Source organism: Artemia franciscana, chromosome 4 (genome assembly GCF_032884065.1).
Source record: "Artemia franciscana chromosome 4, ASM3288406v1, whole genome shotgun sequence".
Classification (NCBI taxonomy): Eukaryota; Metazoa; Arthropoda; class Branchiopoda; order Anostraca; family Artemiidae; genus Artemia; species Artemia franciscana.
In genome coordinates, this window is record NC_088866.1 from 20,525,740 (window position 1) to 20,553,202 (window position 27,463).

Below are 27,463 nucleotides of genomic sequence, written 5' to 3' on the forward strand. Positions count from 1 at the left end.
GCCCTGTGTGCCAGCAGTAGCTCTGGAGGGCTTTAATGCTTTGTTTTTCATTATTATCTTTCGTTTATTAGTCAGTAAGATCCTTGTTTAGAAAAAAGTTAGTCATTAATTTAATAACAATTTTCAGAACGTAGTAGGTTTTGATAAAGCCGATATTAAACCTAAATTTACAGAATAAAATGCGCAAGTGCAATAATATATTTTTAATAGTAATCAAAGTATGAACAAAATACATGAATTATCCATGATGATAGCCGGGTCTATAGTGTCCCCCGTAGTACGGTGGGCGATAGCCACCATAATGTGGAGGGCGGTAGCCTCCATGATAAGGTGGGCGGTAGCCACCGTAACCTCCTCCAACGCCACCAAGTAGAGCTTGCTTCACTGTAAAATAAAATACTATTAGCTAAAGTTGAAGACGAAATTAGAATTTAAAATAATGCGGTGATATTATAAATTATTATTAGCAAACTAAAGGAAATACCTAACTTAAAGTGAATAAAAAAAACATACTGAGTTTCAACTGTATAGTAAAAGTAAGTAAGTAGGTAAGTAAGACGGCACTAGACCCTTAGGGACCAAACCCTCGGTGCTGATCCCCTTTTTGTGGCCCTTCAGCCAGGAAGTGCAATGCGGGGCTGGAGCAAACCATCCTGTACTTTCACATACCCTTCCTGCTTACCTTTCTCCAATTTCTCCAGGTACACATTTAGAGCTGGGTCAACCCTGGCAGAGCTCACAGAGTCACGCCACTGACCCCCATCTGAAACCAAATAACCAGCTACGCCTAGGATCGAACCCATGCCCCATGGGCAAAGAATTCTCAAGCCAGCGCACCAATCACTGTACAGTATAAGGATTGGAATCAACAATGCTATATAATTTCTCATACTCTCCAAATCAAACCCTTTAGCTTACTAATGAGAATGCAAGAGGAATGTTGATGAGTCCATGCAACAGATTTTATAATAGACACCTCATGCTAAATTTTCTACCAAAAGACAACTAAGTATATACATACTTTTCTAGATTTTCATTTTACCTAAGCAACTAGATTGTGTGGATAGAAACAAGTAGCATAAATAAGTGAAAAGGGACAATAAAACGCGTTACACATACTGAAAAAGAAAATGACAAACTGCCATCCACTTTTAGATTCAACACAGGGATTGTGTATTTGAACTTCCTAAGAATTCCAAAATTCATCAGTATTTTAAGTTAAATAGATTCATATGATGTACAAAGAAGAGATTCTCATTAAGAATAACACCTAGGTACCTAGACATACTGATAAATAGGTCGAGGACTGAAAAAAAACATTGCAAGATGAACTTCAGATAGCTCAGGGGCGGCCTCGAAAATTCGCAAGGAAATCAATAAGCTTGCCATAACAATGCTTACAGCTGACAATATTAGTGACGCCCCAACAGTTTTGTACCCAGCCTTAGGGGTTATACTATTGGACCTACTAGTCCCTCAGGATTAGAATATTAAGTGCGTAAATGGACCATACGTAATACTATAGTATACCTGTAACGGTATAGTACACCCTTATGTTAAGCAATAGCTTACTTAGTTTGTTTACTTATCCAAATGATTTCCTCGACTGTTAGGCTTAAAAACTCGCGAGGGCAAGGAAAAACCTTCAGGGCCCCAGTCAAATCAACAGGCAAACTTAGATGTTACATCGTAGTTTTTTATTGGTTGTTTAAAAACCTAGGGGTGTAGGGGGAAAATCCTCAGGGGTCACAAGTCAAGATACAAACCTACTCGTTACGTAATAGGAAGTGTCTTCTTCAAGACGTTCCAAAGCACTTCAAGAAGTTTTTTAAGACATTTCAAAACTTTTTTCAAGTTGTTTTAATGCATTTCCTGACAATTTTTAAAGTTTTTTCTTCGAGACATTTCAAGACGTTTTTAAGAGATTTTTCCTCAAAATGTTTTTCAAGACATTTAAAGACGTTTCAAAACATTTCAAGACGTAAGTATCGACGAAGACAACTGCCTTTCCATCACAAACACTAAAAGTAAGAAGAAAAATGGAGAATTCTTTTCGGAAGACAGTGGAAAACTGATTAGAATGAATATTTCAGCCCTAAAAAAGAATGCACACAAAATAATCTGTATGTTGTATTTACCAGTTATTTGAAAATCATAAATCTCCTAAATTTTGGTACAATAAAACTTCAATTATTCGCCAAAGAGGAGTCTATAAGATACCATGCGATTGTGGCAAATTCTACGTCAGTAGAAGTCACCAGAATTTAGAGAAACGTCTACAGCAGTCTTAAGATATCGCCAAAGCTCTAAATTTTAATATTGCTTCTGTTTCTTTTGATTCTGCTTTAAGTAGCCATGTGCTTGAAAATACTAGCCACAAAATACTTTTTGAATTTGGGATAAAAAATAAAAGAAAAAATTAACAGCAAATAAATCAGGGAAATGCCTTGAATAGAATGACAATCTGGAACGGGCCTTACATCAAAATTGCTCACGAGGTAAAAGAAATTTCTTTACCCGTGACTTGAAAGCCGGAAGACTAGGCACATTTTTCACACCCTCGGGCAAAATATTCCAAAAATGAAGACCATAATGGTGAATCACAAAAGATGCCCGAGTAGTACTCCTAAACTCAAGATTAAGTTATCAGCTTTTCTTGTATTATGATTATGACGGTCCTTATTAAAAGTAAAAAGATTTTCAAAAGCAGGGGTGAGCTGGCGATTCAAATATTTATACGAGAAAATCGCAACTTGGTAATTTCGAATTTGGGATACATCCATTAATTTATTCTTTTTAAAATGCTCATGAGCAGGAACCTCATCAGAATCATAAAATTCTGATAATAATTTTACAGCTCTATTCTGAAGTTTTTGTACTCTTTTGAAACATGTTACAAAATTAATTGCCCATATAGAGCACGCTTAGCTAATATATGGACAAAATATAGAAAAATAAATCATTTTTAGAATCTTTTTTGGGACTAGATTTTTAATTCTTCGCATCACCCCAAGACCTCTGCTTAATTTTTCAGCTATAGCATTTGAATGGTTTTTCCACGACAGGTTTTCATCAATTAAAAACCCCAAATATTTCGTTGTTGCTACTCTTTTTAACACATTTCCTCGATGCTCTATACACAAAGTTAATTAAAAACGATCTTGCAAAATATAAAAGAAATAATAGATATTAACAAAGAACCTTTCGCAAATAGACCCGTGAGATCAGCAGCTAAGAACACAAGATTTGCACTAAAAATGTGTTTTTAATCATTCTCTCTCATTTCAATCATTTGCCTCGTTTCATCATAATCTGTTTATATGTCCTGGTTGAACTTCGCTGAAGTTGGGATGTTGGGACTGTTAAAAAAATGTCATTTTAGTTACATTGGTTTTATCTTGTTGCAAGTTTTTCTTCTTATATATTTATGTTTGGCTGAGGACGGCCCTTGGACATGGGGCTGAAATATCCATGCAAAGTAGATTTCCACCGTCTTGCGAAAAGTAATCACTAATGTTCTTCTTGTTTTTTGTGCTTTTGATGTCAAGAAGTATTTTTTAAGACATTTGTCTTCGATGTTTTTTTCAAGACATTTCAAGGTGCTTTTAAGGCATTTTTCTTCCAGTTGTTTTTCAACACGTTTCAAGACATTTCAAAGACTTTTTTTTCTAGAGTTTCTCTTCAAGATTTCCTCAGTGCTTATGTAATAAGGAATGTTTACCTATATTAAGGATGACGCCATCTCGCGTGACTTCTTTCAGAGCTCGTGGGGAATCCCCACTTATAACCGAGGAGGACAACGTCAGGTTTAACGTAAAGACGATACCTACTTAGGTGTTACGCAATACTTTAAGATATTTTTTCTTTAGGATTTATTTTTTTAAGGCTGTATTTTTGATATTTCATTCTTTTCCCATTAGTAATTTTTTGTTCCATTAGGAATCGAAAGAAATTTCTCCTCAATAGAATGATGCGCTAAAAAGCCGGACCGAAAATGCTTTTTGAATATTTTCACTTGGGGAATACTTCCTAATGGAAATGTTTCAGAACCTATGGATAACATATTTCCTATGTCAGCAATAATTGACAGCCGGGGGAGAAAATTAATTACTGGAGATTGGTTATTTTATGAACAGCACCTCCTTGTTAAGTAATAATTTAGAGGGTGTTATCAGATATTATTAGGCATTTCTTAGCACATTTCTTAGCATTAGAGTCTTTTACTCTATTGGAACTTGAATTTGAAATCAGAGGTGAAATAAAAGCAAGAGCATCATTATGGTTAGAATATGGTGCACCTTCACATACGATCAAAAATCTAACCCTTCCACTTCACTGCACAGAATTTTACACTAAAATTGAGATGATCTTGAATGGGTGTACCTAATGACTGCAGATGGACATAGATAATTGAATTGCATTAGTGAAATATATTGAAGATTCATCGTGAAAGAAGAAATATAAAGAATGAAGGCTTTTTGTCTATTCAAGTTTTATTAATAAACAAATTTACAAGCATTATTAAAATATTTTATTCTTAGGACACCGATATCAATTTTATACAGCTAGGAAAGGGTATTTACCACTATGAAGTCATTCAATGAAGGATTATCCATATAAAATATAAGAAATTTTTTCTAAGTACACCCACGACATCAAAACTATAATACTGCAGTAAAACGAGTACTTTTAACAAATAAATATAGTTCCATTTAGAGGAGCGGAGTGACTTGTTATATTGTTTCTTCTGGTGATTCCTGGTAATTGATTCCAGCTTGGCACAGTATAACAGCCCGATGAAACCCCCCGGCGCACATTATCAAACCTAAGAGCCCTTCAACCGTTTCCTAACAATAATAACTTTACAAACTGAAAATGACCATTGTTTTTATTTGAGCACCATAAACTTTCATTTCATTGTTTGATTGCGATATTAGACGCCAATTCCCAGTCTATGACACTTATTGGCTTACAAACGGCACCATCTTGCAAGAATTATCATAGATATTGGCATTTTTAGGGTACTTTCCAGCAAAAATATCTGTTTACACTAGAATCGATCATTTACACTTAATTAAAAATCCCTCATTTTGAACCCGTTGAAGTAACTTCGTTGAACAACGTTACTTCGTTGAAGTAACTTCGTTGAACAACGTTACTTCGTTGAAGTAACTTCGTTGAACAACGTTACTTCGTTGAACTAAGGATGCTGATACTCTTTGAAAAAGTTTTTAAAGTTTATGTGCACTGGAGGCTGTAATGAGACTGGTACATTGTGCCACGATGGCTCCAATTGCCAGGACTCATCAGAAGAAACCCTATTGGGGATTTTCCCTTAAGTTTAATCGATCGTTTCTAGTGTAAACGGACATTTTTGTATTAAAATGACCAAAAAGGCTCTATATGAAATAAATCTTGCAAGAAATTGCCGTTTGTCATCCATTGAGTATGAAAGGCTGGGAATTGCCAGAAAGTAATACCAAGAAAAAATGAACAAAATAAAGAATTGAGTCACATTACATGTGATCCCTTGAATCTACCTCTAATATGTCGCCCCCTCCTCTCAATGGATCTAGATTTATTGGTTAAAATAATTGTTTTCATACACCAATATATTTTTGATGTTAGGGATATACCTATTGCCAAATTATCAGATTTTATGTTGGAATGACTTCATAGTGGAAAATACCCTCTCCTGGGTGTATGATATTAATTTTAGTGTCCTAAAAATAAAAAGTTTTAATAATGTTTGTAAATTTATTTATTAGTGAAACCTTTATGGACAAAGAACTTCATACTTTAGATTTCTTCTCCCAAGATGAACCTTTAATATATCTCGCTAATGTAATTTAAGCATCTTGTAGCCTATGTATATCTGGAGTCATTAGGCACACGTGCTCAAGATAGGATCTAATATAAGTGTAAAATTCTTTGATCATCAATTATATTTTTGATCGTATATGAAGGCATACCATATTCTAGCCAAAATGATACTCTTGCTTTTATTTCTCCTTTGATAGCGTACACAAGTTTAATTGGAGTAAAAGACCATTGTTAAGAAGTGTGCTAAGAACAGTCCCCTATATAATCTTTTAATACCATCTAAAGCATTACTTAACAAACATGTTCACGTCAAATGTAACCAATTTCCAGTAGTCGATGTTCTACCTCGCATTTCAATTATTGCAGACACAAGAAAGGCGCAATCCATTGATTTTTCTTAACATTTTCACTAGAAATTACTCCTCAAGTAAAAATATTAGGAAGGATTTCTTGGTACAGCCGTCTAGCACACAATTCCATGGAGAAAATATTTCTTTCAATTCCCAAAGGGGACAAAAACTTTTTGAATATGAAAGTTCCCTAAGGAGAAAACCTTGAAGAAAATGAGATCTCAAATAAAATGTCGAAAGCAAATGAAATCGTGAAGAAGAAATATCTTAAATTATTACGTAGCACCCTTGTGTACATCGTCCTCACGAAACACTCCCCGTGGGAGTCTTCCTAAGTTTCAAGCAGAGATTCCCCACGGACCCTGAAGAAACAGGTCACGCGAAAATGTGCCATCCTTAACACAGGTGAAATTCTCTATTATGTAAAAACCTAGGAAATGTTGAAGAAAATGTCTTGAAAATATCTTGGAATGTGTTGAAACTTCTTGAAAAAACGCCTTGAAGAAAAATATTATAAAAAACGTGCTGAAATGTCTTGAAACGTTTTGAAAAATGTTTTGAAAGGTCGTGAAGAAAAACATCTTTAAAATGTCTTGAAATGTCTTGAAACGTCTTGAAAACGTCTTGAAATGTCTTGAAGAAAATAATACCTATTACGTAACGGCGACGTATGCATCTTGACTTGTGGCCCTTGAATGTTTTTCCCCCTACATCCCTAGGTTTTTAAACAAGTAACGAAGAAACTATGATTTAGCATCTATGTTTGTATTTCGATTTAATGGGGGCCCTGAAGGTTTTTCCTGGCCGTCGCGGGTTTTTAAACACATCAATCAAAAAAATCATTTGCATATGTAAAGAAACCCTATTACGTAATATACAGGTGTACTATGTCTGATGCACACCCGGGTGCGGGTAGTAACGTCTTGAGGGACTAGTAGCTCCAATAGTATACTCCTATGGCCGAGTTTAAAATTGTTGAGGCGTCACTACTAACAACTAGTGTTAAGCCATGAAATTGTTCTTTAAAATAAAACATTCAATTTGTTACGGGTTTCAGGATCTGTTCTGAAATTAGTACCAAGGATACTTTTGGTAGCAAAAGTAACTAGATTGGTCCTATCAATTGACAGAAACTTGCCTTTTTTAGCATGGAAAGACTCTGGTTGACATAGACAGCAACAGTCTGTAAGTTTTGGCTTCACAGCCATATAAAGATGATCATCCACACAAATTAAGAAAATAAATTGCCCTAGAGCTGAACCTTGTAAGTGAGACACCAAAGCTAAATTGAGACGGTAACTGGAAAAGGATATCCATGGAAGCAACCTTCCTACAAAATTAGGGTTCAAAGTAACGGCCATCATATACTGTCATACCTTGATGAGATAATTGCGAAGGTAGAACTTAGCGGGTCAACAAAGCAAAATACAATTTGATGTCCTAAAATGTAGCAGCAGCTATCACAAGCCGAATATATCAAGCCGAATAAACAAAGTTTAAAAAATAACTTATATAATCTTCATTGAGTCCTTAGTTTGGAAGCTGAAATGCAACTCAGTAAAAAAATCTTTTAAAACTAAATGGACAAGTGGAAAGAAAAGAATATCCTTTCCAAAAAATTTTGCTAAATTTAGACATTAAAAATATTGCTCCATAGTTTATTGAATCATCCTCATATCTAGCTTTATATTACAAATAATTTTTCCAGTTCATTTAACCCGATTAAAATTCTTACTCAAAAGACAGACTTTTAAGTCTTGTCAACTCGAAAGAGAGAATTAAACTTGCAGAACTATTGATGCATTTAAGCATTCTTATATAAAAAACAAACATCAAAAATTAATTTTACGGTTATTATTTCCACGGTTTTCAAACGAAGTGTTTCGAACAAAATCTTTTTTTATAAAGATGTCCTCTCCCACCTCTCCTTTTTTTATTCAGGTAAACATATGATTGGAATTTTTTGTAATACAATTGTAGCATGTTTCTGCAATAAGAAGGGAGCTATCGATCCTCTGTACTTATATTACAGACTTAGTCCAAAAATATTCCTCTGGATGAACGGATGTTAATAATTTAATTAAACTCCCACCATCACCCATCCCCTGCATTTCTATAATGGATCACTGAAAGATGCAAAATTTGGACATAAAATATAGTTTTGAGGTTTCAACCACCTCCCCTTCACCCACAGAAACTTCCACTGGCATTTCTTCTTGACAGCTCACAGGTAATTACCTGTGAGGTAATTACACTGTGCTTTGTCGAATCTCAAATGAACCTGTCTAATGAAGCTTCAAAATAATATTAAATATCATCATGTGGAGCAACCATTATTTGTACAACCATTATTTACCACTAGCTGTTGGGGTGGCACTTCGCGCCACCCCAACACCTAGTTGATGGGGGCGCTTCGCGCCCCCCCAAGCCCCCCTCGAGCGCGTAAGTCGCTACGCGCCATATTAGTTACGCGCCATTGTAGTTGTGTCCCTGTGTCCCACCTGTGAATATAGATAGATATATATATATATATATATATATATATATATATATATATATATATATATATATATATATATATATATATATATATATATATATATATATATATATATATATATATATATATATATATATATATATATATATATATATATATATATATATATATATATATATATATATTATATATATGTTTTATATATACGTGTGTGTTTAACTACGTAAAACTTGCGAATATACAACATTCTTCGCTGTCCCATTGTCTGTACATATAAATAGATTGTCAGGTTTCCCGACTCTTGAACATGCAACATATAATTGTCCATGAGAAAAACCATCCGTATTCAGATCTATACCTTATTATTCTAATGATTGCCTTTGAGCTTTGTTGATGGTGATTGCTAATCAAACATTCCTTGTGTCCCCATCGTCATTTATATATCCCCCTGTGCCCCCCGGCATCCCCGTTGTAGTTGTGTCCCTGTGTCCCAGTCGTCATTTATAGTCGACAAACATGACGTCAGTCGACACACAAACATGACGTCAGTCGACACACACGTCCCAGTCGTCCGTTTTGTCTCGGTGTCCCAGTCTGTAATTTCTCTTTGAGTGTCCCGGTCGTCATTTATATTCCCTGTGTCCTGGTCTATATGTACATTCGTTTTTGAATTGGTATATGATGAATTTTTTTTTCTTTTTTTCTTTTTAGTTTTTTTTTGGTTTTTGCCTATTTCTTAGCTTTTCTTTTTTTCTTTTTTTTTAGTTTTTTTGTAGTTTTTACCTTTTTTAGTTTTATTTTTATTTTTATTTTTTTTTGTTTTCTTTTTCTCCTTTATTTTTCAATTTTTTTCCTTTTTTTAGTTTGTTTTTCTTTTTCAGTTTTAGTTTTTTATTAGTTTTTAGTTGTTTTTTTTCTTTTTTAGTTTTTAGTTTTTTACCTTTTTTAGTTTTTTTTTTAGTTTTTTAGCTTTTTTAGTAGTTTTTACCTGTTTTTTGGTTTTTTTTTAGTTTTTCTTCTTTTTTAGTTTTTTTTCTTCTTTTGTATTAATGCTAAAGCCAAGGTTCAAACCTGGAACCTCTCGGACCTAGAACCTGGAACATAACGCTTTACCAACTCAGCTATTTCGGCTTGAATAGATTTACCTTTTTTATTTTTTTTTTTGTTTTCTTTACCTCCTTTATTAGTCAGTTTTTTTCCTTTTTTCTTTTTTTTTCTTTTTCAGTTTTTAGTTTTTTTTAGTTTTTTTAGTTTTTTTATTAGTTTTTATTTTTTTGTAGTTTTTACCTTTCTTTAGTTTTTTTTTTTTGTTTTTTTTTAGTTTTTTAGTTTTTAGTTTTTTACCTTTTTTTAGTTTTTTTTTAGTTTTTTAGCTTTTTTAGTTTTTTTGGTATTTTCTTTTTAGTTTTTTTTGTAGTTTTTATCTTTTTTAGTTTTTTTTTTTTTTTTTAGTTTTTTAGTTTTTAGTTTTTTACCTTTTTTTAGTTTTTTTTTAGTTTTTTAGCTTTTTTAGTTTTTTTGGTATTTTCTTTTTAGTTTTTTTTGTAGTTTTTATCTTTTTTAGTTTTTTTTCTTCTTTTGTATTAATGCTAAAGCCAAGGTTCGAACCTGGAACCTCCCGGACCTAGAACCTGGAAGATAACGCTTTACCAACTGAGCTACTGTATTTGTATCGGATTAACGACGCTTCTTGACTACTAAGGTTCCTTCGTCAGCCCTGTAGTGCATTCCTGCAGCATGGTTCGATCTCTGGGTCCCGTATTACCACGCTAAGGTCGAACCCACTGCGCCAACACAGGTAGTTATATAACTGAGCTACTTCGGCTTGAATACATTCGTTTTTGAATTGGTATGTGATGAAATAATTCAGACGTCATATGCGGACAGTGACGTCACTCGACACACAGACAACTTATTTTTATATATATAGATTATTTCTAGGAGCAACTGGAACACCACGTGGCAGTTTAGCCTGTGTAACTAGTAGGCTATATTTTATAGTTTCTCGATCATTCTAAATCGATTAGCCATCTCAGAGATTTAGCCATCAATTTTTGTAACCTCCTTGGGCTAAAATCCTGACTTGCTGTGGGGTAATCTCATTTCCAGCTTAAAAGGGACACTGTTGCGTCAATCTTCGATAATAAATTAGTAATATTTGTACTAATGAGCCCCCTCTCGATATTCTAGGGATACTGGTTTCATACGACTACTTCTGAAAAAAAACATGTATTTATTATCTTCTTTCTTGGAAAAAATACACAATTTCACTTTTTGTTGATAAGGGCTTCATGCTTCTGTAATAAGAACTCACTGGTATGCAGAATTCAAGAATGTAATTTCTGTAAATACCATTTCCCGTTTTGGCAGTGCTCTCCACCTTTTTCAATAAGCAACCAAGTTCTCTCTGGCTCGCAGATTTATTGAGCACCTTTAAACTTAATGAATTTTACTTGTTTTGAATCAATGTAAAAGGGCGACCCTTTTGATGTAAGTACTGTTAAAAATACTAAATGTTTATGAGTCTGGTTACTGTTTGAATTAATTTCTCTTTACTTAAAGCTTGTTACCTCGAGCTTCTTGATATTTGTTATTAATATCACTTGTTAAACTCAGTGACCGTTACAAGCTAAAGTTTTTATGGCACTTGGTATTAACCAAGTGACATATAGCAATCGCCAATTCTGTCGGTCTGTCTGTCGGTCCCGGTTTTGCTACTTTAGACACTTCCAGGTAAGCTAGGACAATGAAATTTGGCAAGCGTATCAGGGACGGGACCAGCTTAAATTAGAAATAGTCGTTTTCCCAATTTGACCATCTGGGGGGGGAGTGGGGGCAGGTTAATTCGGAAAAAAATAGAAAAAATGAAGTATTTTTAACTTATGAATGGGTGATGGGATCTTAATGAAATTTGATTTTTGGAATGACATTGTGTCTCAGAGCTCTTATTTTAAATCCCGACCGGATCTGAAGACGTTGGGGGGAGTTGGAGGGGGGAACCTAAAATCTTGGAAAACACTTAGAGTGGAGGGATCGGGATGACACTTGATGGGAAAAACAAGCACAAGTCCCAGATAAATGATTGACATAATCGGAACGGATCTGCTCTCTTTGGGGTAGTTGGGGGGGGGTAATTCTGAAAAATTAGAAAAAATGAAGTATTTTTAACTTACGAACGGGTGATCGGATCTCAATGAAATTTGATGTTTAGAAGGTTATCGTGTCTTAGAGCTCTCATTTTAAATCCCGACCGGATCTGGTGACATTGGGGAGGGGGAGTTGGGAGGGGGAAACCTAAAACTTGGAAAACACTTAGAGTGGAGGGATCGGGATGAAACTTGGTGGGAAAAATAAACACAAGTGCTAGATACATGATTGACATAAACGGAACGGATCCGCTCTTTTGGGATAGTTGGGGGGGGGGGGGTGTTTCTGAAAAATTAGAAAAAATGAAGTATTTTTAACTTACGAACAGGAGATCGGATCTCAATGAAATTTGATATTTAGAAGGATATCGTGGCTCAGAGCTCTTATTTTAACACCCTTATTTGGTGACATTGGGGGGGGGGAGTTGGGAGGGGGAAACCTAAAACATGAAAAACACTTAGAATGGAGGGATCGGGATGAAACTTGGTGGAAAAAATAATCACGAGTCCTAGATACGTGATTGACATAACCAGAACAGATCTGCTCTCTTTGGAGTAGTTGGGGGAGGGGTTAATTCTGAAAAACTAGAAAAAATGAGGTATTTTTAACTTGAAAACGGGTTATCGGATCTCAAAGAAATTTGATATTTAGAAGGATATCGTGTCTCAAAGCTCTTATTTTAAATCCTGACTGGATCTGGTGACGTTGGGGGAAGTTTGAGGTGGGGGAACCTAAAATCATGGAAAACGCTTAGATTAGAGGGATCGGGATGAAACTTGGTTGGAAAAATAAACAGAAGTCTTATATACGTGATTTACATAATTGGAACGGATCCAATCTATTGGGGGCCGGGGGTTAATTCTGAAAAATAAGAAAAAATGACGTATTTTTAACTTACGAAGGAGTGATCGGATCTTCATGAAACTTCCTATTTAGAAGGACCTCGTAACTCAGATCTCTTATTTTAAATCTCAACCGGAACAAGCGTAATTGGGGGGGGCAGTCGGGGGGGGGGCCGGAAATCTTAGAAAATACTTAAAGCGGTGAGATCAGGATGAAACTGGATGGGAAGAAAAAAAAACTTGTCTAAGATACGTGACTGAAATAACCGGACCGGATCTGCTCTCTTTGGTGGAATTGGAGGGGGGATAATTTTGAAAATTGAGGTATTTGTAACTTACGAAAGGGTGACAAGATCTTAATGAAATTTGATATTTAGACGGATCTTGTGCTTTCAATCAATCAATCAATCAATCAATTTATTAATACTAAAAGAAAAACTATTACAAAAGTAAATCCGTTAATAGGCCCAAGAAGCTTTGCTTGTAATGGGCCAAAAAAAGAACTTTAAAGTTCTTATTTAAATTCCGACCAGATCCTGTGACGTTGGGGAGAGTTGGAGGGGGAAACCGGAATTCTTGGAAAACGTGAAAATTGAGATATTTTTATCTTACGAATAGATGATCGGATCTTAATGAAATTTGATTTTTAGAAAGAATTCATGTCTCAGAGCTCTTATTTTAAATCTCGACCAGATCGTTTGACATTGGGGGGAGCTGGAGGGGGAGATCTTGGAAAAACACTTGGAGTGTAGGAATCGGGATGAAGCTTGGTGGATAGAATAAACAAATGTCCTTGATACGTGATTGACAGAATCGTACTGGATTCGCTCTCTTTGGGGGAGTTGGGTGGAGGGGTTCAGTGATTTGGCGAGTTTGGTGCTTCTGGACGTGCTAGGACGATGAACATTGATAGGCGTGTCAGGGAGCTGCACAATTTGACTTGATAAAGTCGTTTTCCCAGATTCGACCATCTGGGGGGCTAAAGGGAGAGGAAAAATTAGAAATAATTAGGTATATATAACTTACGAGTGGGTGATCGGATCTTAATGAATTTTGATATTTAGAAGGACATCGTGACTCAGAGCTCTTATTTTAAATCTTGATCGGCATTAAGCCTCTTATTTTCCTTTTTAAATCAATCTATTGATTCATAGAATTTTGTTAGAGCTCATACCATATGATCTCTTGGCTCTTAGCTCTTCTCGCCTCGTCACAAGTGCCATATGAGCTCTTAGCTCTTGTTTTTTATATAATCGAAAATGATGTTCATTTACTTGACACTGTTGTGAGTCATTCATAAAATGACTCACAACGGTATGGTAAAATACTAAACATCATACTCATTAACGGCAATTTTCCTTATTTCACCTCTTAAGAAAAAACAATTAAATAATCTCAAAAGGTAAAACTCCAACAAAACATCCCTTTCCTTTCGATACATGGGAGATAGAAAGTGAAAATATTGATTCATCAATAAATCTTTTTGTTACCCAGGATCTGTTATCCAGACTTTTGAAAAAAAAAACTAGGGAAAAACATGACAAATTATTAGGGGGAAATTCAATTTTAGGATTTATGGGAGGGTTGCATATGCCCAAAAGATCCAAAAAAATCTAACCCTATGATCATATATAAATAGTCAACTTACTTCCCAAAAGACCTCCAAGCAGTATTCGATTTTCCACATCCTCTTCACCATTAGCATTGGCATCTACCTGCGTAATTTCTCCAGTTTCGATTGTATTTTTGACAGGTAGGGTGGTTTTGGCTGCATCATCGGCTGGAGAGGGTACCGACAAAGCTGAAATTCAAATAATTATAAATGAACCCACAAGTAAAACTATAAAAAACTTTAAGGAAATAATAGTAAACAGGTGACAATAAGTTACTCTATTATATACTTTTTCGTCTTTTTCTTGAAACAACGTTTATAGCCGACTATTAAAATCACATAATATATTCATTTGATAGATGTTAATTGATATACATTAAATGAATGTAATTGTAATTTATTAATGAAATGTTAAATAATGTAATTTAATTGCATTAAATTAATGTAATTGATATCAACATGCATATTGAATGATATGTGCATTAGTTGACTAGTATCTACATCGATATATAATTAATGATTGACAAATTATAAACAAATTAAGTAGTTCTCGTTTATTCAGGGACGTCGTTTCGGAGGGCAAGAGGAACATTTATTCCCCTCAGACAATTTGGAGAAAATAAACATTTTACAACCCATGCCCATTGATTGTTAGGATATGGACCCCTCTTGCCTCACAAATAGAAATGCTGGAGCTACTCCCCTGTATATATTATGTTAATAATTTTGTCTTCAAATGATTAACTCCTTTGTATTGGTATGGAATCGCCCCCTAGGTTCGCATGCTTAAGGAATTTATGTACCTTGAAGGCTCCCACTGTGATCTACTTCACCAACTTCAACTAATACTGCTACAAAATTTTAGACATCTTCCATGAGTTTCAAACTAACACCTAAGCACCCGTCTGTTAAACATATCAAATTTTTCAATATCACTTAAGAATCTCATTCTTAGTAAATTTGTGTACCTTGAACGTTTTCTACTTGGATTTATTCCCCCAAATATATATAATACTGCCCCTAAATTTTTGGCATCGTCTATGAGTTTCAAACTAATACCAAAACACTAATTCTGTTAAACAGTTTTTATCAGAGTTTTTCATATCAATATCAGAATGTTTGAATACTAAGATGGGTAGCATATCTTCAACCTCTGCAACCTTGTAAGGGTTCAGTCAATGCTGCAATCATAATGTTTACGCCAAAGAGAGATAAACATCATATGCCTACAGAATAGAATTTCTTGACAGACATATTTGCTGAGGTTTGTGTTATTTCGTGTGCTAATCTTTTTACATCACGTCATGGTTTTCTAAAAGTCTTTATTGATATTTTACCTGAAATCCTATTTGAAAAAGAACCATCTCACATATTTTTGCATATAGTATGTGACAATAGTGGTGTATCCATTTCAATTTCCGTAAAATAACCACCTTCTTTCCACATATATGGATTGTTTGGAATCGCTTAATTTGTACTTGCCCATTCCTAATGCTTTTATATAACTTTTTTATAACCTTGATGCACACAGTGTCTTTTGATTTAATTCAATATTCCCCGAAGTTTTATTTTAGGAATTTTAGGCTCTTCAGACTTACTCAGGATCAAACACTTCCCCGTTTCGCAATAATTTAGACTATTTAAAAAAAATTACTATTTCAGAACTTGATCTGATGTCTTTAGAGGGAGAGACGCTAACAAGCGGAAGGGAGGGAAAAATTGTAGTCGCAGCCACAAGTAGTCAAATTTGCAGTCGCAGTAGCAGTGATGTGGTTGCCTTGAAAGTTTATAGTTAATACCCACCACTATTCCTGAGAAAGTTTGATACGCCCTTTTATTACCCTGGATCTGCCAGATGTCTATTATTTTAGCTCGAAAACCCCTTCAGCATTCCTTAAAGTGCCATCTTTACATCTAGCGTTTCTGAACACACCGAGAATCAAATATTTCCCTTTTTCCAACGGTAAATTCCTTATATAAAAATAAAGCAAATTGTATAATTGATAACACTTGTCCCGGGGCTGTAGGGCATGGCTGCCCTAGAGTAGGGCTATTCGACATTTTTACTATTATAAACAAAACTGCTATCCTAAAATTTCGATTGGTTTTAACAGTGGGCACCTTAAAAGGGCAAGAGGGGGGCTAGCTGCTCTTTGATCGCTTTTCAGTATCCTTGTCAAGATAACCTTAAAGTCTCAACTTAATATCTTCAGCCGTTCCTTTGATATTACTAATACACCTTTTTGACAGTCTGCATGCATATAGTGTTTTGATTTCGTTAAGTATCCTCCTTAGTATTTCCTTAAGGTATTAAGTTCTACCTTAATACCTTAAGCCTTTTCGGAAACCCGGAGACCACCCTCCTTTCCCAATACAAATTCCTTTATGTAAGTGATGTTTTTCTGCATACGCACAGTGTTTTTTTTAACTAAGTTCAGCTTCCTCCTCAACATTCGGTTGAGCTTCACTTTAATACCCTTAACCTTTTCGGAAGTGCCCAGGATCAAAAATTCCATCTTTTCCAATGATAATACGTGAATCTAAAAAAGGATGGATTGCATCATTAACAACCCGTGCCTAGGGGGCTCTGCGGAGCTTGACATATTTGGAGGCATAGTTATAAGAAATTTTGTCTATTTTATGCGAATATTTTTTCCTAATTACTAATACACCTTTTTGACAGTCTGCATGCATATAGTGTTTTGATTTCGTTAAGTATCCTCCTTAGTATTTCCTTAAGGTATTAAGTTCTACCTTAATACCTTAAGCCTTTTCGGAAACCCGGAGACCACCCTCCTTTCCCAATACAAATTCCTTTATGTAAGTGATGTTTTTCTGCATGCGCACAGTGTTTTTTTTAACTAAGTTCAGCTTCCTCCTCAACATTCGGTTGAGCTTCACTTTAATACCCTTAACCTTTTCGGAAGTGCCCAGGATCAAAAATTCCATCTTTTCCAATGATAATACGTGAATCTAAAAAAGGATGGATTGCATCATTAACAACCCGTGCCTAGGGGGCTCTGCGGAGCTTGACATATTTGGAGGCATAGTTATAAGAAATTTTGTCTATTTTATGCGAATATTTTTTCCTAATTCCATCAGAGTTTCGTTACTAGTGGGCTCTTTTCCTAATTCCATCAGAGTTTCGTTACTAGTGGGCTCTTTACTAGTAGTATCTCCTCTCTGCCTCTGAGCGTAGTCCACCCCCTTCGAATCCCGGTGCCGCCACTTTTTAATAAACTTCTTCGAGATGCAAGTGTTATTACTTTTCTTCACTTCAAGTACAGACGGTTGGTACGTAACAGGGAATGTCTACTTCAGGATTTTTTCGTTGTTACGTAATCGGGTTCGTTTTCTCAACGATGTGGATGCTTGTTATATAGTAGCTGTTATGTATTAAACAGCTGGTCATCCTGTGAAATTTGTACAATTGTTGATGTCTATAACGACAAGTGTAGATTAAGCAATCCGTGTGAATTTCATCGAGGATATACAGTGCAAATTAAAGACTGTAATTCCTGTCTTGAAGAGACTTGTGACTCTCACAAGATGTTTCCTACGTTCTAGTTGTCACTAAGATAAATGTTATCAACGGGAAACTATATACCCTGGTATAACTGCAAAAAACCCTAAACATGATTTCAGTTTATTATCAAGAGACTAGTATTTTCACGTTTTTAAATTTTTTCGAGAGGAAGAGCCTGGTCTTCTCTTCAACTGCTGTAAAAATAAGGTAGTCTGGTTTTTATGACACCCCTATGATTATAAACCTACTGTGCCGTGGCTTATAAATTAACTCCTTTTTTCATCATTTTGTAAGTGTTTATTTTCAGCAATATAGGTCAAAAATCTTTTACGTTGTTCACGATACGATTGAGGTATTAGGTCTACAACGTTTGATAAGACTTTACATAAATCCTCTTCTTCTTGTTTTAGTGTTTTCAAAATTTCAGAACTTTGAGGTTGATTTTGATCAATGATATTTACTTTGAGTGGTCTTTCACGGTATGGTTTATGTCTATTGACACGTCGAAGGGCATTTTGAAGCAAAAGTTATATTTTATCATCGGCGATTAGCAAATTTATTACTGTTTACAAATTTCTCAAATTATCTTCAAAGTGTACTTTTAGTGAAATAGCAAGTTCTATTGGCGTCAATTAGTAGCGTCTAGCCATTTAGACAATAGTGTTTACAAGTCCCGCAATTATTGGCATTAACAATGAATATAAACTACCACCTGCTTGAACAAGTCGTTTTGTTTTAAAATCTTTTTGTTTCTTTTTTCAAGCTAGAGCACGTAAGAGTGATTGATCTTGCTTTGTCCGCTGCTTAACTATTTTTGACAGTTGAACGTTGCCCTCAGTTAAATTTAAACAAAGCTCAAATAGGAGATTAATAAATTCATTGTCAATGCCATGTTTGAGTACAGTCTTCCTAGGCCGCAGTTTTGAATTCCTTACGGCGGAAAACAAATGTCTCCTTTATTTTAGCTCCTTGGATGTCATGATGGTGACTAATGAGTTTTTTTCCTATTCAAAATCAAATTAACAGTACCTTCATTGCCAGAATATCCGTGACCACACGCAAATCCTCGGGCGTGTTTTGGTTGAGATATAATAGAATGTAATTCGTGTATTTATTCGTGTATGCCGAGGGTAAAAATTTGGTTCACTGGGATATATTTGCTGGTTAAAGTTATAAGGGAACTTGAATCACGAACAATCCTGTCGGTTATACATTAAGCACAATTAAATGTAAGAGTTCTCTTAAAATTTACTCTGACGAAAGATATTGTGGAGAACTAAGGTTTGGCAAATGTTTTTATAATGAGACAGGACCGTGAATAAGTGTGACATCTCCCGAGACCATTCTTCTATGGATTCAGCCAAATCATCAATAATCAACCACGGTTTTTGGTCCAATAATATTAAACAAATCAGGTCTCCGTATAAATTTTATGTCTGGTATAATAGTCTTTTATCATAAGACTCGAGCCACACACTAAAGTAATAATACTGGTTTTTGGGGTTTTTTAAAAGCATTTTATCAAAATTTTTAATTATTTTCGTTAAAATCGCTGTTTGTCAGACATTGAAGGTCCGCAACAGAAATGATCTTAATGGAGTTTTCAATCGATGCTTATTACTCTTCTCAGTGAATAAATGCATATAACCTAACCTAACCTCAATCTGTCAAATAGATATAAAAACTAAAATACATGGTGTCTTCAATATATAAATAAATACAACTATAATTTTTAAAACATATTACATAAAATACACATTTAAAAACACATAGACATTAAAAAGCGCTTGAAAATACCACCTCCCCCGCTTGGTGAGCCGGTCATAAGACACGAGGGCCTGCTGCAATAAGAGCTGGCATCTGGGAGTGACGGGGTGAACCGACGAGATGATGGTAAGAAACAGTAGTATAATATTAAGCACTTTTTCAAAAAACGATTTTAATTTGCGCAAAAAAATTAGATAGAAATAAATATAAACAATTAAAAATACTATAAAAACACAATGCTGATCTGGAGACTAAGGGATGAAGGCTGTTTGAATAGAGACTGTTTGGATAGAAACAAGGACCCCCTCCTGCTAACTCTAGAGCTTTCTCCAGGTCGAGGCGACGTCTACACTCTATACACATACGTCTCCATCTGAAGTAAGGTAATGAGCATGTGGTAGTACTGTTACATCGTCCACTCGCACATAGACATTGTCCGATATAGCTGACATGGCATTTAATTCAACTCAAACTATAGTTTTTTAATTATAAAGAGTGAATAACCATGACAGTCGCTACTAGAACCAAAGTATTCTCTACACAGCTCCTATAAACACTCATGTCGAAATTTTCATGTCGACTCATGTCGACCCTTTGTAGACTGTTTTGATACCCTCTTTGTATATTTGCAGACAGTACACCTTCGGACCAGCAGGCCTACCGTGGGACAACAAGTCGCTCCTCGTCTAGGACTTTAAAATAATAGCTTATTTGGGGCTTGGTGCTTCAATAAATGGACTCGTCGCAGTTGGTGTAATTCATTCTGGAGCTAATGTACTCACCATTTTCCAAATCATCTAATAAATTATAAGTTTTAACTTTTAAAAATAATAAAACTGTAAAACTCTATCCCATATTAAGCTCGAAGTTGTCCCTCCCTTGGTCATTCGAGCTTACACACAGTGTAATAAAATTCCAACATGAGTTTTTTTGAAGTTTCTAATATGGCCTTGCCAGCTGCCATAGTTTTGTCGAAAATTACGTGTATTCTTTCTTATGCAAAAGGACGATATTGGAGTCTATGATCGTGAACGATGTGAAATTTGGATCTGCAACGATTCGGGAACATTCTTTTGGGTCGATTACCACTTCACAACGACTCCTATGGTGCACACTCTTGCACATGTTACCCAAGACTGAATTTAAATAAGGTAAAAGATTTTTTTCTGCCTTCTCAGATCGTTTACTTACAAAGGTGTCAATTAACGTCTTCGCATATGGCTTTTGATAAAAATCGAAGGCTCTATGAATCTCTGTGTTTTTCAAACCTTTGGCCACCATCCAATGTAAAAGAGTATGGTGTCCAACAATATTCTGTTTGGATCAAGGTATGCATTAAACTTTTGTTTTGAAGGTGTCCCTTGCTACCCCCATCCTCTAACAAAGATAAATTATAGGGACCCAATGAATATCTAGCCACCGGTCTATTTATGCTCGGGAAAAAATCCTTTACCGAGTCAAGAAGTTTAATTGGTATTTCGCAATCAATTTCGAAACACCGTCCTTGTGGTCCACTCTCAACAACAGTGGCTCTTCAACAGTTGCAATGTTCTGGAAACTTGGATCACAAGGCTTATTCATTTTTAATTTCCGCACGACAAAGACTTTGGGAGGCATTGGCGACGGATAAAGGGAGCTCATACCCAGGAAGACCACATTCAACTTTTCATGGATGCGTTGTCTAGTCAGATCGGTTTCCAGGATACTATTCCTGTAACAAATATACCCTCCCTGCATGAATCTCTCTATAAATAGATACGTATCCATTATGGTAATCAAAACAATTTTTTCGTGTTTTAATTTTCAGAATTAAATCCATTATCAGATAATGGGGCTAAAAATAGTACCCAAATTGTAACATAAATTCCTCGTAAATTTTGTCCGTGTTTTTACGGACAATTTCCAAAAATGTCAATATATCACTTGCCTGGTACCTTCTACAAAAATCCTCTCCATTTTTACAGCCACCCTGATCCCGAACTTTTCAGAAAATTCATAGTCGGCAGTGATGTTTTGAGCCTTGAGGCCGAGTTTTAGTACTCGTACAGGTATTTATCTTTACTCATTAATAAATCATACATTTCGTCATCTGGAAAACTCTGTTTAAGGAGGGGAAACTATTAAAATCATAATTTTTTTTACTTGAGTCAATTGACTTAGGTATTTGGGGAAAATACTATATGAATCTAAGAAACGGAATTTATTTAGGTACGTATTACCATTTTCAACTGGTTTCAATTTGAATTCTAAGAGCAGAAATTTCTCAGAGGACTTGGGTCTAACGTAATATGAATAAGAAGCTTCTACCCATGCGCCATCTACAACTTCATCTTTCTGCAAATGTGCCAACACTGGTAATATGAATTTCAAATCATAGTTGGAATTGTGCACGTAAACTGGTAGAAAGTATTGTTGCTTATCGTTTCAATTACATTATTTATGAGTCATTCCAAGAAAATTATTCCTTCCCACGATAAATAGGATTGCTTAAATGGTCGTGGTCGCAGACTGATATTTCATCACTACCCTCAACAGATTTCCCCTTACACACCCAGCACATACTTTTATTTTCAATTGCCAACTCGTCTTCTGTGATAGAGCCATTGGGTAGTTTACGTCGTGCAGCCGTTAAATTGACTTATTAGCACTATTAATAAGTGCAACCATAGCTGCTCCAACAAAATCTTCTCTATCCAAAATCTGATACACCCTTGCTGATACACCCTTTTGACAACCAGCATGCGCAAAGTGTATTTTAACTTTGTTTGACATGCCCCACGATATTACAAAAAAAATTTCATTAATATCCTAAACTTTTTGGAGACCCCGGATCTTACATACCTCTTTTTACAAATAATAAACCTTACACATAAGCAATGAGCAACTTGAATGACTTACCTCCCCTGCCCCTGGGGTTTTTTAATCCCAAAATGCATAATTATTTGACCATTAGTCTATATTGAACGAAATGGCTAACTCAAAATTTAAATCAGATGTCTTTGGTGGGAAATGCAAGTGAATGGTTTGAGAAAAGGGCGGCTCTTTGCCTTCCAGCTACTTTAACATTTCCCTTGATAATCCCTCAAAATTTCATCCTAATATTCTCTGTAAAGAGAATATTCCTTTGTAAAGATGATGATGAAGACTTGGATCGTTTTCTCCGGAAATGCCCGGTGCTCTTGGATTTACGGGAAATTTATTTGCATGGGGTTAATTTGATGCTTCCGGATATTCTACAAAATAGTAACCCAACCACAATCTTTCGAGTGGGAGTATATATAGATAAATCTTTAATAAGAAGAAAAAGTTTTATATGATTAATTTCTTTCGTAGTTAGATTAGGTACTTTTTGCGTTGAATTCTGTTTTTTGTGCTTGTTCGTACTGTTGTTAATTTCCTTGCTTATTTGTTATTTATTTATATTTTTGTGTACATGGCCCACGGGTTTTTGAAATACACTTATCTATCTATCTATCTATCTATCTATTCTCTGTTGTTCCGGGGATATACTAACAAGCCTTTTTGAAAACCCACGCAAACATAGTGCGATTTCATTCTGTTCAAGATCTCCTTCAACATTTACTAAAAGTTTTGCCTTAATACCTTAAGCCTTTTTCGAGGCCCAGGATGAAACATATCCCAGTTTTCCAATAACGAACCTTATCATTACTAGCATAGAAACTAGTTTAGCATACAGCCGTTGCCCCAGAGGTTAAGGGGGACCATTTCATCTCTGAAGACATATATATTTAAATTTCAGAATATTGTGAACAAACCGGCTATCTAAAGTTTTTGACCTGATGTCTCTTAGACGAGGGCAGTTAAAAACGGTGTGGGAGGGGGCCTGTTACTTTTCGACAACTTTTGATTTGTAAAAAGGGGCACTAAAACTTAAAAAAAGAAAACTCAAATTTTCAGTTTCCAAGCAAACGAGTCCTCCTTCAAGTTGATCAGACCACTCCTTCGATATGAAGTGGGCTATGGGAGAGAGAAATAAGAGTACATTGAGACCTCATTGCTCTCTAATAATAGGCAACGCTAGAGCGTTGTTTCTGACTATATTTAAAAGCCTAATTATCCATGTTCCTTGTTATTGGATAGTGAAATACCAAGATGAAGATTAGGATGATATGTGGTCATTTTTTTGTATGTTTTCTATCATTGTAAGTTATTAATCTAAAATAGTGAGTAAAGAAAAATATCAATATTCATGCTGTATTTCTAATACTTCTTAATACTTTTTTGCGGGGGGGGGGAGGAAATGAAGATGATACGTCAACAGACATGCTGAAAAATTGTTACAAAAACGTGAAAAGACAGCATTATCACTGAAAAGACAAGGCATAAACAACAGCATTAATTCAAACAGAAAGACGAAAGAGTCCAGATGGGTTGGTGGACAGAAAATATCTAAGAAGAATAAAAATACGAATGGGTTTCTTTGGGTGGCAAGCGCCTAATCTTACCTGATGTGTGAACGGGAATCTCACCTTGTGTGTGAGTGTAAAAAGTGTCTCATTGACTGAATAAAGGTTTTGGAAGTGTCTGGTAGTGAGTGTTGGTTAATTGAGTGGATTTCTAACAGGAACGCAAGTGTTACTAAACAGTTGTGTAAGTTTATTCAAATAGGAGTTAAACAAAGAATAGGCCTATTAGGTTAGAGAACATAGTCTCTTAAAGCTTTTAGGTGTTGAATTTTATTATGACTGTCCTTTCTTGGTTAAAAATGTAAACCATATTCTTTTTTTTCTTTCTTTTTTTTTTTTGTTTATATAACTCGAAGTTGTGTTTTGTTCTTTGGGCCTTTTTGTTTTTGTAATTCGTGTGTTGCTTCAGCTTGTGGGCTTTTGCAATTAAACCGTTTCATGTTTTAAAAGATAACATAAAAAGAGATTATTCTTTACAAGACGCTCATTTTCAGTTAGTTCTCAAATAAAAAAAAAAGATCAGAAAACGAAGCGATAACAGCTGTTGCTGATATATATATATATATATATATATATATATATATATATATATATATATATATATATATATATATATATATATATATATATATATATATATATATATATATATATATTATATATATATTATATAGATATATTTGTTGATGTGGATTTAAAACTGTAAAGGACCTTTATCGAAGACTGAGATTTAAACTAGAATGAATTGCTCTTCATACAACCCATTGTATATCTATTTCTTAAATTTCAAGTCCAGTGGATATTGTCCGTCGCCCGTCAACCCAAAATCAATTAGATCTTTCATCCCTTAGTCCCATGACTTTCTACCTTAGTTCTAACCTAGGAATGATAGATGGATGGATGGATGACAGACTTATCTATCAGCATGTGAAATAACATCATTTTTATACAATCCTGAAAAGGGTTTATGCCATATTATGCCTCTTGCTCACTCGGACTATCTGTCTGGACTATCGTTTGGTTGCTAGCACCAAAACGTAGCCAATTTTTCGGCCAACTGTGACTAAAAGTATTTTTCTGACTCAAATTCTCAAATAAAACGCTGCTTCTGCAACACGCCTAGACATTTAATTAATTCTTCTCAAAGGATTTTTTGGGGGTACTCTGGTTTTCTTTTCGTTTAATAGCCTGTATCAGTTTTTTGTTTGACATCACTTAAAAACCATAATTTTTCCTGCACGCAACTGTCTCTGTAGAAGCTGTGTTATTTATTGTTTTTGGATAATCATGTTAAGATGAGCCTTTGCTTAAGTCCATGTTTTGTAATAGTATTAATGAAGGATCCAGTTATCTACTTTTTTCATTCTTGTGCTAAATAATCTTTTGGTATATCCTATTAATATATTCTGTTTATATTTGCTTAGCTCTGATCCTGTTGGCACCCTTGAAAATACATGTGTCTTCATTCCATTATTTTATTAAAAAAAACTAGCTATTATTCCTGGAAGGCAATCTTTCTGCAAGATTCATTTTCAGAACTAAACACAGCAATGAAAAGAGTAATGCAACAAGGCTTATTAAAGCTCTTTCCAAATATAATAGGCCCTATGACGACAATGATGATTCGTCCTCCCCCTTATAATGTCTGGATACAGCTCAAAACTTTTGTTGCAGTAGTGACTATTTTATAGTGAAGATTAATAAACGGGGAATCGAATAGTATTACTTTTTGATGTTGTAAAGTTTGGTTGACAAAAAGAAATAAAATATTTTACCTTTTTTTTTAACCTTTTATTTGTTTAAAGGTCGTTGTAACACTGAAGGTTGTAACCTTGTATGTCAAGGTTATTTAAGAGAAAAACTCTTTTTTTTTGTCTGAAAAAGTTGGACAACACGAATCAGAACAACTAGGTATATTTTGTTGATTTTTATCAACGTGTCCACTTAGGCTGTTATCATGCCTTGAAAATTCAAGTAAATTAGCAAATAAAAATCATTGGGTACCATGAATCAATAAAACCAGGTTTTTCTTCAAAAATTTGTCTTTCTCATTAAAATCCCATTGATTTAATCTACTTATCCAGAAAATTCCAAACCGACTGAAAAAAAATCGATGCTTGGCTCACTCTGGGCCCCACATACAAACAAAAACGAATTTTTTAAAAATATTTCCAAACGGGTAGATTTTGGGGCTATTTTTCCAACTTCAAGAATAGCCGAGACTTGATTTTTTCTAAGATTGTCACTCCTCCCACAAAACACAAGGCCCTTATTTTGGCCAGGGGAACGATTCCTGAAAGCTTTAAGCAAATTAGACACCCAGGATAAACGTGTCCCATTTTCGGTGTATTATCAAACATATCGGTAAGCAATGGGTGATTTGTATAATCTATATCCCTTTCCCTGGGATGTGGGGTCTTCCATTCCTGGATGTATATCCATTGGGTCACGCAACTGCTCTGAGAAAAATGGCTATCTTAAATTTTTATTATATGCCTTGAGAGGCTACATGGGGGCGCAAAAAAAGCCATGAGAGGGAGGCAGTCTCCCTCCAGTTATTTTGACTCTGATTAAGGCCATTGAAATTTTCAATCTCCAACCAATTCAACCCCCTTCTAATTTTCTATTCCACATATTTTGCTACAGGAAAAAAAAATCATCAAATAATACACTGAAGGTAAATGGCTCTTAACTAAGGCGACTCTAAGGCATTCCATTCGGTAATGATCTTTGTAATAATTTATTTTGACTTTATAGATATTTTACCTGGTAAGATCAATCCAACAAAGGAAAAAACAGAAATCAATAAAAGCCTCATAATTGACGATTAGTTACTAGCTTTCTGTTGAGTATTACCATAGATTTTATTGGTAATTCTCTTATCAGATGGTTGCTTCAGACATTGGTTTGATATGGGCTGTGGTTACTTTTTACTTGCGGTTTTTTAAAAAGCGGACTTTTAAGGAAATTTTCTACCATCCTATCAATCATTATTGGCATCAACTTTAACCCGCAAACTTCCTTCCGAATTTCTTGAGAAAGAAATCTTTCTAGAAAAAATGGTTGCGAAATTTTGGTAATAGATTCCAAACGATTTAATACAACACAATTGTATTACAAAATTTGATTTAATGTTTTCCTTCTGGAAATTTTTGAGCCATTCGTTTAGAACAAGAAGGTGAATAAAAATGTATTTAAAAGTCACGGGTACCGTTAAGTCAGGTCCATTTATCTTATTATCTCTTCTATCTCTATCCCGAATATCATCACTGAGCCTTTGAATTTGATGTAATGCAAGCAAGTCGGAAAATTCAAATACCCATTTAAGTATATGCAACTGGAAGAACAGAGGAGTCCTCCTTCCATTGAGATTGGTTCAACAGACTCGTAGCTCCCCCCCCCCAAAAAAAAAATAAAATACATCTGATAAGAAGTGTAGTTTTTCTGTTTCTTTAACTATCACATGAAA

General features: G+C 34.9%; 1 protein-coding gene across 1 annotated transcript; it reads right to left on the reverse strand.

Moving 5' to 3' along the window:
- Positions 1–188: 188 nt before the first annotated feature.
- On the reverse strand, positions 189–26,879 carry LOC136026127 (uncharacterized). The gene is made up of 3 exons (XM_065702416.1): positions 26,761–26,879; positions 14,311–14,463; positions 189–384 (listed from the first exon to the last, which is right to left on the reverse strand). Exons 1-3 carry the CDS (start codon positions 26,810–26,812, stop codon positions 239–241), a joined length of 351 nt encoding a protein of 116 aa, XP_065558488.1. The 5' UTR covers positions 26,813–26,879; the 3' UTR covers positions 189–238.
- Positions 26,880–27,463: the final 584 nt, after the last annotated feature.

Excerpts from the sequence above, each read along its gene's own strand:
- LOC136026127 (XM_065702416.1), bottom strand. The coding sequence starts at position 26,812 with ATGAGGCTTTTATTGATTTCTGTTTTTTCCTTTGTTGGATTGATCTTA. Across the intron at positions 14,464-26,760 it reads TGTTGGATTGATCTTACCAG|CTTTGTCGGTACCCTCTCCA; the intron begins GTAAAATATCTA and ends TTTGAATTTCAG. Across the intron at positions 385-14,310 it reads GCTTGGAGGTCTTTTGGGAA|TGAAGCAAGCTCTACTTGGT; the intron begins GTAAGTTGACTA and ends TTTATTTTACAG.